General features: G+C 42.9%; 1 protein-coding gene across 2 annotated transcripts in view; it reads right to left on the reverse strand.

The window, feature by feature from the left end:
* The window catches only part of rimkla (ribosomal modification protein rimK-like family member A), a 36,412-nt gene extending 27,645 nt beyond the window's left edge, over positions 1 to 8,767 (reverse strand). For both annotated transcript variants that reach the window (XR_014569535.1, XM_083769962.1), the window contains exon 1: positions 7,967 to 8,767. Coding sequence is in view for 1 of the 2 variants with exons in the window: in XM_083769962.1 (XP_083626088.1) it covers positions 7,967 to 8,129 (163 nt within the window). In the remaining variant the exon portion in view is untranslated. The remainder of the gene's footprint in view (positions 1 to 7,966) is intronic.
* Between the last annotated feature and the right edge of the window lie 4,453 nt (positions 8,768 to 13,220).

Genomic DNA, 13,220 nt, shown 5'->3' on the forward strand with positions numbered 1-13,220 from the left:
AAGTAACTAATTTCAGTTGGAATTACATTTGAGAAAAAGCAGGGAAATGTTACAATCAATTTCCTTTCCAGTTTACCTCCAGGATAACCCCTACTTTTGGCAGTTATAGATTGGACACATTTACACCCATGCTTTAATATAACATATCTCACATAGACTTGTAAAAAAATGGCTCATGAAAATGGAACAGGGATACATCCACCCTATGGCTGCAAATACATCCATCCTATGCTCACATGTCTGATGGATTATTAACGAACTGGGCACAGCTTAATGTTCCTGTGTTCTGTTCTAAGTGACACAAATATGTGACATGTATCATCCTCAGGTTAAAAGTGTGTCCACTGGCACCCACCAGGAACATAAAAGAATCTGACGAACGATTCATATCCTGTCTTGTGCTCATATGTTTCTCAGCACACATCATGGGATGTGAAATGCCAATAGCTGGGCATTGAGTGTGTTTGACCTTTTGTTGTGTGAGACCATGTTAGGTAATCCAAAAGTAACACTTTGGGTTGTGTCAGTGCCTGTGGCCAATTCTCACCTGAGGACATATTAGTGAGCACATTTACTTCTTTAGTGGAGAATGTGGGCTCTCGGCCTGTGATTGTGTGAACACTGAATCATGCACTACTAATTATAAACCAGAATACACAGGGCAAGAAACCACACATTTTGGTTAGTGGCTGTTAATCCGTTCCCGAAATGAATGTCCACAAATTCACAATTTTTCCTAATAAAAATGACAAGAATCTCAGAAACAGATTTACCAGACTACAAATATTTACCAGCATTTTTTTTTGGCTAATTTCTCCCTGTGCATAGCAAATATCCAAGGATTGGGTTTAGATTGTATACAGAAGACAAACATACAATTAGCTGCTGCTGAGATAGACATCCACTTGTAGAATAGGTTAATAACTATAAAATACTTCACCTTTTTTCTTGTTTAACAGCACATACCTATAGTACATTTACATTAGAGGGGTCGCTATTAAATGAAATGAAATTTGTGATTCATAAAATAACAGAACTTTAACACAGACACCTATATGGATGGACTGGTGTATCAGAGAAGACCATTGGCCGATTAATGTAGAAGAAAGGACTCCTGAGCACACTGTGTTTGTCAGATTCAATAAAGAATTTAAATGTATTGGGAACAGAAACAATGTTTCAGAAAGGACCTTATCCTTTCTTCTAAATTCTTGTTTCAAAAAGTGTCTGGTTCCAAAAATGAACCAGTATTTAATGTGTAAAATCCATGATATTTACATTGTAATGAGCCTGGCTAGAAAGTGTCTAAGTGGGAGAGGCTTAGCTAAAGGTGAATTAGCTGATTGGCTGATGGTTGAATACTTTGCTGCATTGTCGTTTTTCATAGGGTAAGTGGAGTTATTTTAGATTGCCCGACCGACAAGTGCATTTTATGGGGAAGCAACCGCCTTGTTTAAACAGCATTACTAGTTATTCATAAAAGAACATATAATGCTACCAGGGTTTTCAAAGTGACTGTCGCAACTCTGCAGTTATTGATTGGATTTATGTAACATAAATTTGATTCACTTTTCAGGGAATTGGGCATGACCTTTAGGCAAGTAGAACTTGACCTATACTTGCCCGACAGGCATGTGCCTCTGAGACCTTTAGTGTCAATCCCTGACTATACTGCATTATTATATCCTCCATCTGATTTAATTGATTGTAATATTTATTAACAGTTTGCAGAATTACAGTACATTTCAAGCACAACTCAATACAAAGACTGTTAACTGTGAGTGGACGACCCAATAAAGCATTACACTTGTTTACAAGAGGGTCCACCATGTTCAAATCATCGAAACATTTAGAGACGTACAAATACACACTTCTATATAGCCAAAGAGCAGAACAGGAATTCATCATAAAGGAGGTAAAAAAGGGAAAAGAAACATATACAGGGAGGGGAAAAGGGGGTGGGTGGTGGGGGGAGGGGATTCAGATTCTACTGGGGCCAGTTTCGAATTGCAGCCCTTTGAGAGCGGTTTTGAAGGAGTCAAGGGATTTGCATGTCATAATGACTGTTGGTAGGGCGTTCCACATTTTGGTGGCCTAGGAGTGGAAAGAATGTAGTCCCTTGTTTGTGCCGAATCTCGGTTGTACATGGTTTGTTGCACTCCCTCTGGTGTTATGGGTGTGGACTTCATTAACATTAAGGAAGTATTTATACAAGTACATGGGTATCTTGGTGGTGTAGCGAATATTGTGGACCAGACCCATTGCAAGATGCTGTACTCATGCTGTGTCATCGACCCTAAGCCATTCCAGCCTGTCAAAGTGGGCAGGGGTGGGGTGGGTTCGGGGGGTGAGGCCAAGTAGGAGCCTGACCAATTTCTTTTGGGAAGTCTGGAGCCTTGTTTTAAGGGCCTTTGAGGTGCTATGGTACCAAGAGGTGCATGCATAGTCAAATAAACCTTGTACGAGGGCTCCTGTTAGGGTCTTCAAGGTGTTTTTGTTGACCAGTGGAGATCCTGTAAAGGAATCTTGTTCTTTGGTTGACTTTTTTGATTACATTGGTGGCCATTTTATCACCGGAAAGATTAGCCTCCAGGATGGAACCTAGGTAGGTAATTTCATCTTTTCGTGTGATAATATTACTCTAATAATATAACTCTAACCAAGAAGCCATCTGCCTTGCTGAGGTTACTATTTGATCCAAAGAGAATGGATTCAGTTTTTCCCAGGTGTAAAGATAGTTTGTTATCAGCGAGCCAGGTGCAGATTCTACCGAGTTCAGAGCTGAGGGCCTTTTCAACCTGCAGTTTGTTCCTGCCCGAGACTAGTAGTGCTGACTGCTGAGTCATCTGCGAACAGGAACAAGTTGCAGTCACAAGCTGATGTCATGTCATTTACATATATTAGGAACAGTAAAGGCCCTAGTATGCTTCCTTCTGGAACACCACAGCTCACTGGGAGGTGGGGGGACAGTGTTCCGTTTACCTCCACCATCTGTTCTCTCCCCTCCAGGTAGGATTGCATCCAGCTCACTGATGTGCTATCAAAATCATTTGCTTTTAGCTTGTTAACCAGTATGGAGTGGTTCACTGTGTCAAAAGCCTTTTGGAGGTCCAATATGACCATGCCACAGTATTTGCCAGCATCCACCTCTTGTTTGATGTGGTCGCTCAAATAGAGTAGGCATGTGTCAGTGGAGTGGGATGTTCTGAAGCCAGATTGCAATCAAGTCAAGTCAAGTCAAAACAAGTTAAAACCACCAGGATGCACAACAAAAATGAAGCTGTCCATCAGCTTCGTACTTGGGCTCTAATTTATTTTCTCAGTGATTACTCTATTTTCTTTTTTTTTTTTAAAGGTATATTCAGTGATTTCACTCAAAAAACCTTAGGTTTCGTTTTTGGCTGGGACCTAAGCCTTTCATCCAATCAGGATAGAGAGCCAAAAACGAAACCTAAGGTTTTTTGACCCCCAGGGGTTAACTGGGGACAGGGAGGAACTCCTTATATGGTCAGCACACTCTATAGTAGGGAGGATTATCACAACAAAACAAAAAAATAAGTGATATTTGAATTAAGTGAAATCACTGAATATACCTTTAAGATATTTTTTTGCGGCTTACGCCTTTATTGATTTTTTTTTAAGGGATAGAAAGTAGGCTGACAGGAAACGGGAGAGAGATGGGGGGATGACATGCGGTAAAGGCTGTGTCGGGTCCGGGAGTCGAACCCGCGGCACACCGCGACTGGATCACCAGTCCGGTGCCCAGACCGTTACGCTACGGCCTGGGCCAGTGATTACTCTATTGATGACTTCTTTGACTTTAATAATCTATCTAAATAGTCAGATTGAATGTTGCAGGCCTACTTAAGGCCCTAAAAGGTATTTGGGACAGCCTTGTTCTTAAGACTTACAGCAAGAAAAGTTTATCTGTGCCAAGATAAAATGTGGATAGTTGACATCCAAGGTGTAAATTAAATATTGAGGATTCATACCTGGATATGACACACATTGATGTATTGTAAGGTGTAAATTGGCCTCTGATTATCTGCTCTCCAGACACTCAACACACAGTTTCACTCAACAAATAACAACACTACACTTGTCACTACACCTATACAGTATACACGTGATAACCACAGTCATTCTTTTTAACTGCTGTCTTCAGTGCCCATGTGGTAAGCCTCCTATGTGTTTAAACTGTTGTCCACTGACTGTTAATCTGTAATGTTGCAGCTAAGAACTCCATACCATATTATGTACATCCTGGTCCAGTCAGGATTAAATGCTGCCTGGATAGCCAACCAGCAATGTTCCATTTGTGTCACCTGTTATCCTAGATACTTACACCTACCTGTGGATTAAGCCAGTGTTCTCTTTCACGCCCCTCTAGTATTATCTTTCTCATACACTTATGTATATGCAACAAAAAGCCAGTGTTATGTATTTATTTGTGTACAAAACAACTAATATGTCCTAGCTGGGAGGGATATGAGAACATGTTACATTCTTAAAACTGCTATCCATTCCTCTTTGGCTTTTAACCGTATTGCTGGCTCTTGAACCCATGTTTGGACTTCTAAGTGCACTGGGCAGAAGCTCTGGCAAACGTAGACTGGGAGGGAGGAATTATTTAGCTTTCTTAATTTTGGAAGACCTGCCCAATGGATGAATATGCGGATTCTGTCGCCGACTACGTCAAGTTCTGTGTGGATATCTGCATTCCAGTACGTTCAGTTCGCTCCTATCCGAACCAGAAGCCATGGATTAACAGTGACATTCGCATCAAACTGAGGGAGCGCACCGTCGCTTTCAAATCCGGGGATGTGGAACTCTACAAGCGATCCAGATATGAACTGAGAAAGGCTATCAAAGCCGCAAAGAGACAGTACAGAGTCAAATTAGAACTCGACTACAGCGGCTGTGACTCGCGGCGAATGTGGAGCGGACTGCAGGCGGTTACGGGCTATAAACCCAAGTCAGGTAATATCACTGACACCTCCGCGTCTTTACCAGACGAGCTGAACAACTTTTTTGCCCGCTTCGAGGCTCACAACTCGGACCCAGCCACTGCGCAGAGCGCACCGGAGGCGGTGGACCTGCAGGTGACGCAGAGGTCTGTGAGTAAAGCGTTCCAAAAAGTTAATGCTCATAAAGCTGCAGGGCCAGACGGGATAGCCTCTCGTGTCCTTAAGACATGCTATAACCAGCTGTCATGGGTATACACAGACATATTTAACCTGTCCCTGTCATTGTGCGTGGTGCCATTGTGTTTTAAAAAAACAATAATTGTACCCATTGCCAAGAAAAAACCTGTTACCTGTCTCAATGATTATCGACCTGTTGCTTTGACATCTGTTCTCATGAAATGCCTGGAGAAAATGGTTATCTCTTATATCAAGAGCATAATTCCTGCTAGTATTGATCCTTTACAGTTTGCTTACTGTGCAAATAGATCTGTGGATGATGCAATCTCTCTTGCTTTACACACTGCCCTGGTACATCTAGACAAGAAAAGCTCTTATGTCAGACTACTGTTCATAGACTATAGTTCCGCATTTAACACTATTGTACCATCTAAATTAGTGTTGAAACTCAGTGGACTTGGTGTGGGCAGCTCCATCTGTAACTGGCTATTTGATTTTCTGACGGGTAGGCCCCAGTGTGTTGATAACTTTAAATTCCTGGGCATACATATCACAGACACATTCACATGGTCACTCAACAACGAGTACATCCTCAAGAAGGCGCAGCAGCGACTGTACTTTCTGAGGCGCCTTAAAAAATTTGGCTTAAGTACAAAAGGACTAGTGAACTTTTATCGCTGTATAATTGAAAGTGTCTTAACTGGCTGTATCACAGTGTGGTACGGTAACACGACCGCTCAGGACTGCAACAGGTTGCAGAGGACCATTAAAACAGCAGCTAAAATCATCGGCACTACAGAATTACCCAGTCTCCATAACATCTACACCACTCGCTGTATGAAAAAAGCCCATAACATCATGGAAGACACCAGCCACCCCGCAAATACCCTGTTCAAACTACTCCCCTCCAAAAAACGCTACCAGAGCATCAAATCTCGTACCACCCGTCTCAGTAACAGTTTTTACCCCCAGGCAGTCAGGCTGCTGAACAGCTGACCTTGAACTGTATTGCACTTCACTTCACTTGCACTTTCTTTTACTGTTTTTTGTCTTTTCTTGCACTATAGATGTTTGTTTATGTCCTGTGTATGTAAGACGGAGAGTGCTCTGAGCAAAATAAATTTCATTGTATGTATACTCTGTATCTATACAAATGACAAATAAACCTGAACCTGATAAACCTGAACCTGAACCAATATCACCGCTGCATAGCAATGCGACAGCCCCGACCAACCCCACTCCCTCAGCTTCAGGCCAGACCAGCAGACTATACTGGCTATGTGTTAATTGAGACTTAACCATTTCCCAAGGAGTGACAATGGCCCCCCAACACTCCTCTAACAAATTCCATGTGAGTCTACTTGTCAAGCGTCCCTAGTATTATCATCAACACACAAAAGCTTCCTAAAACAGAGTTTCATAATAACAACCCTGCAAACAATGTTCTTTCTATAAAGCAGCATCACACCGAACCAACCCGAACTGACAATGAAAACCTGGAGACTCAGAGAGCAATTGACAATTTGCTCATGTAGCAGATGCTCCCGGGGTGCATACGTTGGTTCTACATACTAACAGTCCGACAGGCATTAGTCGAGTAACTTGCAAAGGGCAAGGTGAAGAACACTAGTGTAGGCCGGGTATGTGATTGTGGAAGTATAAAACAACAGTGATGTGGAACTAGGTATAGCTGGATAGTGGATAACCAACATAACTATTGTTGTAGGCCTCCCACCCCTGGATTTGGGCCTATGTATCTCACATCCAAAGGAGAATCCAATACATGAAGATAGATATTAGACATCTGGGCTTCAGGCATGAGTCAAGGATACACTGCTAGCTAGCATCTATGTAATAATAAGTTAACATAGCATGGACACATCTATTAAGGTAACTGGAATAAGCAACACACACACACACACACACACACACACACACACACACACACACACACACACACACGTGCATGCACGCACACACACACGTGAGCGTGCGTGCACACACACACACACACACACACACACACACACACACACACACACACACACACACACACACACACACACACACAGAGCGTCAATGTAATATATTACCTATCTAGCGAGAAGTGCTGCAGAGTGCAGACACAAAGCTAAGCAGTGGCTGACACAGCATCAATAAGGGATGGCAAGGATTATTATAATGGCATGCTGCTGGCTAGGGTTGAAGAAGTAGGTTGGAAATCACCCCCTCAAAAGACACACAACACAACACTATTGTATTGGAAAGAAATGCAGTAGAGCAGGCTATAGCCTACTTCTGTATTTGCCTATAAGAGGCTAATAAGCACCAAACCAATGTTCTCATTTCCATCAACAGTTACTGAATAAAAAAATTAAAAAAAAGGGAATAGCACTTTTCTAATTCTGAATCGTGGCTCATCTTGCGCCTGACATGGTCCGCATCCGCGTCCGCGTCCGCATCCGCATCAAACAAACAGCGGTAGTGTACTGTATGGCTACCCTCAGCTACTCAGTAGTCACTACTGACTGAATCTGCAGGCGGTCTAGCTGGAAAGTGGGTTAGGCGGTCACCGTCACACTGCTAGCCCACTCACCGCTACACACTGCTGCAGCTACAAAACAATACCGTTAGCAGCTAGCATCATCATTCTGTGGGCATCGCAGGTTGTACAATGTTTTAGACTCCCCTACACAACACAAACCCGGGAGTCGGGAACCCCCCAAAGTTATGCCGTATATAGGCAGCATCGCGTTGTTTCCCAAATGATCACGATAATGATTTCATTTCATGATCATGTATTCAGAATTGATTATACTTGCCCAGTTGCCCCTCGCTGATAGTGAGCACGATCTCATCCATGAGAAGAGAGCGGAATTCTACGTCCTCTTCAGCGCAGCGCTGTTTCAGAGCCCGGAGGATCTGCACTTGGGGATACTCCTGGTGAATACGCCGGTCAGTCACGAACCAAACCCGGGAACACATTTTTGGATGTGGAACTTTGAGGAGCCGAGTAGCAGCCAGAGGGGAAGGGGAAAAAAAGTAAATAAAGGAAAAATCACAGCTGTGGCGTGTGTACTGTGTGTGAGGGGGCGGTGGATGGGTCGTGTAGCGCAGGGATGGATGGATGCTGCCGCTGCTGCTCACACAATGGAGTACAGCAGCTAGACAGAGCAGGCTCTCTGGCGTGCGGGTTTGCCCGCTAGAAGCACCGTGCTAGCGAGTTCCGTTCGTCCGGCCGTTTGCCTTCATCTGCAGTCCTTCGAGACCCGTCCCTCAGATCACCAGACTATTGATTACTTAGATGCTGACTTAAAAAAACGGTCTCCCGACCCCTATACTAGGACTAAAAAGCCCAAAGATGCTGCACTATTTGCCCGCGAAGGGCAAACAAAGCTCCGGCTCTTTTACTGCGCTCTATTCTCCGCTCGGCCGGGTCGAGACCACCAGCATACACGCCACGAAATAGTAATATAAAAAAGTGGGATCACAATGAAACCCCCCACCCGCGCGGCCGTCCGTCCGTCCACACACACACTGGGCTCCGTTTGGCTGCTATCCACGAGGTATCGGTGCTGAAAAGTGCACGCTAATTCCTAGCCCTGCGTTTTTTTCCTCCTCCTTACAACTATCACGTCGGTCTCCGCGTTCCCGTTTTGTCAACAGACCTGCCAATGATAATAGCGGTTCTGCCAGTGAAGTCGACCAATTGCAACTTATAAAGCCATGAAAACACTCGTGCGCCCTCTGCGTCTTCCAATGGAACGGTGGAAGGTGTGGATGACCCGTGGCCGCGCGTAGCCAATAGTGACGGCTTAACGGGAGTTAGAGGGACGACCGGAGTATTTTAATACATCATGGACACTCACTCCACTCCACGGCGCGGACCGGAGAGCGCGCGGAAGCTGTGTGTGTGTGTGAGACTGTGAGTGAGTGCATGCGTGCGTGTGAATCAGTGCGTGAAATAACACCCAGATCCCATAGCCCAGAGGAACCGTCGCCCCTGTGATTGGGTAGATGTTGGTCGTCAGGGAAACGACAGCCTCTAGTAGTCTGCTCTCTCCACAGAGCCTGTTTGTCTCTAGAGACAACAGACTTTCTAGTCTACTACTAATATAATATCTTTTAAGAGTTGACTTTGTTTTCTTACTCCGACATTGACTCTAGTTAAATAGAACTCTAGTACTATTGACTAACGTATCTACTAGTTTACAAACAGTGCCTCAATTATGTGTGGCGAAAAGACGAAGACGGACGAAGGCGAAAAAAACTGAAGTTTCCTTGACCAGATTTTTTTTGGACAATGTCATCTCCTCGTATGCCACTACAGGCTCACTATATTAGAGAGGTATGGCAGCGCGCGCCTGGCTGCCTGACAACCAACTAGCCAATCGCAGCACGACCGGCTCTGTTTAGAATATGGGATCGTCGTCGTGGCTCTCTCTCTATCTATCATCAATACACACCAGCACGCGAGGCGAGACCTCATGTGTTGTGTCCGCACGCGAGTCCGCGCATTTTCCGAACCGGTTCAGACCGGGCGCTGCCGCGCTACTAGGAGGTATGGTTATGGACGGTGAATGAATACCGAATACCAACGCCTCTGTCTCCATGCCCAAGCAGCCCAAGCGGCAGGATATTTAATAACAGTGTTAACAACACTACTAGGCCTACTACTACCGACAGACAAACAGACAGACAGACACATAATGAGGCTGAAACTGACCCGCGCTGCTCTGCTTTGTTCGTTTATTTTATTTTCATTTAGGTCGCTTTTCCCCCCTTTTTTTTCTTTTTCTCTTTTCTTTTTTTTTTTTTTTTTTTTTTTTTTACTTTTCTCCAATGAAATCTCTTTATACAGTCTTATAAAAGCTGTCTGCTGTGCTGTCCTCTATTTATATGTACGATTATGCTAATATGTATTGTTGGGAGGTCCCTTGAAGAAGAATGCAAAAACACACCCATGCAGTACTGAGTATGAGTGACCATCTGCTGTTCATTTATTTTGTCACAGAGGCGGCATACTGTATCGCCTGATGGCTGCGAGGGGTGCATGCGATGATGCGCGGTTCGTGTGGAGTGCGACTGTGAACTGACTTGATGCATTGTGAAAGTAGGTTATTGTTGCCAACATTGTGCTAAGTCAATATAGCCAATAATGTTTGTTTGTTTGTTTTCACTTTTAGGGTAGCCTATATAGGCATGCGGCATCATCATTGCTTTCTCCGCACCTTATCTTACATACGAGACGATCTGTAGTAGGCTATATAAAACACATTGGAGATTTACAGTAGGCTATATATTCGAAATGAGACTGTGGCAAATTCCATATTGAACTGTGTCTGTGACAGTGTCAGTCTCTAGACTGCTGCTCCACTGTTATGGTCGTGACCTCCGGCCACACATAGGGGTCGCTGCATTCAGCTTTCATAAGCGGGAGCCATGGCATGGAAATCGGGCGGGAGCTCAAGATGCTGAAAAGTGAAAACAATGTTTAAAGCCTGTCTTTTGTTGTTTGAGTACCTCAATCCAAAGGCTCTTGCGGATAAATAGACTGACAGGTTTGGACGAGTGACTCCAATTAAAGTAAGCACCCCTCTTTTAAATATGAAACAGAACACAATCTTTCAGGTTTACAAAGGCCTCAAAGCAATATGAACAACTTGTGAATTGAAAATAACCTATCAATTACACTTTGCCAGCTGTAGCCTATGGCTGCCAGTGGGGACTGACACTGGAAGAAAAGACAGACATAATGATTTAGACATCGGTCTAGAGAGTCCTCTAGTGGTGAGTTGAGAGGGGGAAAAAGTGATAAAAATATTTACTTGGTAATTCTTTGTAGATACATTTTTAATATAAAAAAAATGAACAAATAATTGAAGTCTATACAAATGTACATTACTTTAATAAATTAATTTAATTGTATACAAACATATACCAGTTTAGTTAAGACTATTATAGGTAATTCAGTTCAGTTATAAGACATGTTTTTAAGGGTAAAACAGTGTTTGCTAGGGTCTAATGCTGCTTTGTTTTTTTGTTTTCTTGAAATAAAGTTTGTTCCTAGTGTTTTATGTAAAGCGCTTTGGGTATTCAGAAAAGCGCTATATAAATTTGAGCTATTATTATCATTATTAATATTATTATTATTATTACTAGCACTTACCCGTTGGAAGATATTTTTAATTCACTAATAAATTCATTATTAATTTATAATTTGTTAAATTGGAAAAAGGGTCAATGCCTGTGTGAAAAGTGGGAGCGATTAGTGCAGGCGGTGAGGAGATACGGTGGTGTTTCTGACAGACACACTCAGACATTCAGAAAGACAGACATCCTTCTACCCTAATAGACAGGGGGTACACGAGCACATGGCCGTTTATCTGCCTTTATCCGTGGTTCTTCTCCGACCAAACCACACTGTTAGCACACATCTCTCCATGCAAAATAAAATCTGCACCCTCCCAGAATCCAGATAGACTACATTGCATCCACGCAACACATATATTTACTGTACAAATATTACTTTTGTCAAACACACTGTTATTGCGCAACATTTCACTGTGATGCAAATTGCATCACAACTTTCTCATTCCCCGGCACCTCCCCTTTTCACTGCACACACACACATACACACGCACGTGCGCACACACATACATAGGGCACAGCAGCACGGTACAGTACAGTACAGTACAGTACAGTACAATACAGTACAGTACAGTACAGTAACGTACAATACTGTAGGAGAAGAGAGCAGTACAGTACAGTACAGTACAGTACAGTACAGCGAAATACAGTACAGTACAGTGGAGTGATGAAGATATGTACCAATGCCAGGGTATAATTGGCTATCGATGGTGACGTAATGATGATATGTTTCAGTGTCGGGTGGATTAAAGGTAATGCCCCTATGTATACATGTATGTCATCCGACACCACTGCCATAACAAGCACAAGTAATCATTATGTCATACGCTGCCACGGGACATACGCAAGCAGACAGTGCAGGTATGTTTTCGTCCGGTGCTGTGTGTTGCTGTGATGAAGATATGTACCAATGCCAGGGTATAATTGGTTTACGATGGTGACGTAATGATGATATATGTTTCAGTGTCGGGTGGATTAAAGGGACATACGCATCAAATGACCTGAGTAACCACAGTATACCACAAATCAACTCACAAATTACATATACATTTATACATACAGGCATGTCCTTTAATCACGTCATATGTTCATCACGTCATATGCTGCTACGGGACATACGCATCAAACGACCAAAGTAACCGGTATACCGCGAATCAATTTACAAATTACATAGAGGCATTTCCTTTAATCCACCCGACACTGAAACAAATCCTTATTACGTCAGCATTGACAGCCAGTTAGAACAGTACTTGCGCAATCTGCTTGCGCACTAGTAGGCCATGTATGGCCTACTTGGGTGCAACAAGCAAGTAGGCACTCGACAGAGTGCAGTTCTAGTTATTATTATTGTTATTATTATTATTATTTATTAATATTTGGTTGCTATGGTCTAATAGGTGTGTAAAACAGGTGGTTGCTAGGCTAAAACAAGTGGTTGCTATGATCTAATAAGCTGTTGCTAAGGTCTTATGTGGTTGCTAAGGTTTTATATGGTTTATATGGGTCTAATAGGTGGATGCTAGGGTATAATAGGTGGTTGCTATGGTCTAATATGTTGTTGTTGTAGTAGGGTCTCATAAAAAGTTGCCAGGCTCCACTATAGCTAAATGGCATTTCCCCATTTAAATGAATGGGATTTCTTTTAAGCAATTTAAAGTGAAATATCTCTAAAAAGTACTTTCAAATGGTAGCCATCAGTAGGCTGAACGTTGTAGAGTTGGAACAGAGTTTCTATAGGTAAAACAAAAAAACGGGCCGTGTGATCGCCTTATACATTACCTCAATGAATCACTTCTACGCCACCCATTGGTGCTCTGATGAAAGAAAGAAATTATAATTAAAACAGCACTATTTAACCTTTTAAACAACTATATAGCATGTTGTCGGAGAGAAACTACCTAACTCTAAAATGTAAAATCACCAGGA

The sequence above is a fragment of the Protomyctophum parallelum genome (assembly GCF_964188405.1).
Source record: "Protomyctophum parallelum genome assembly, chromosome: 7".
NCBI lineage: Eukaryota > Metazoa > Chordata > Actinopteri > Myctophiformes > Myctophidae > Protomyctophum > Protomyctophum parallelum.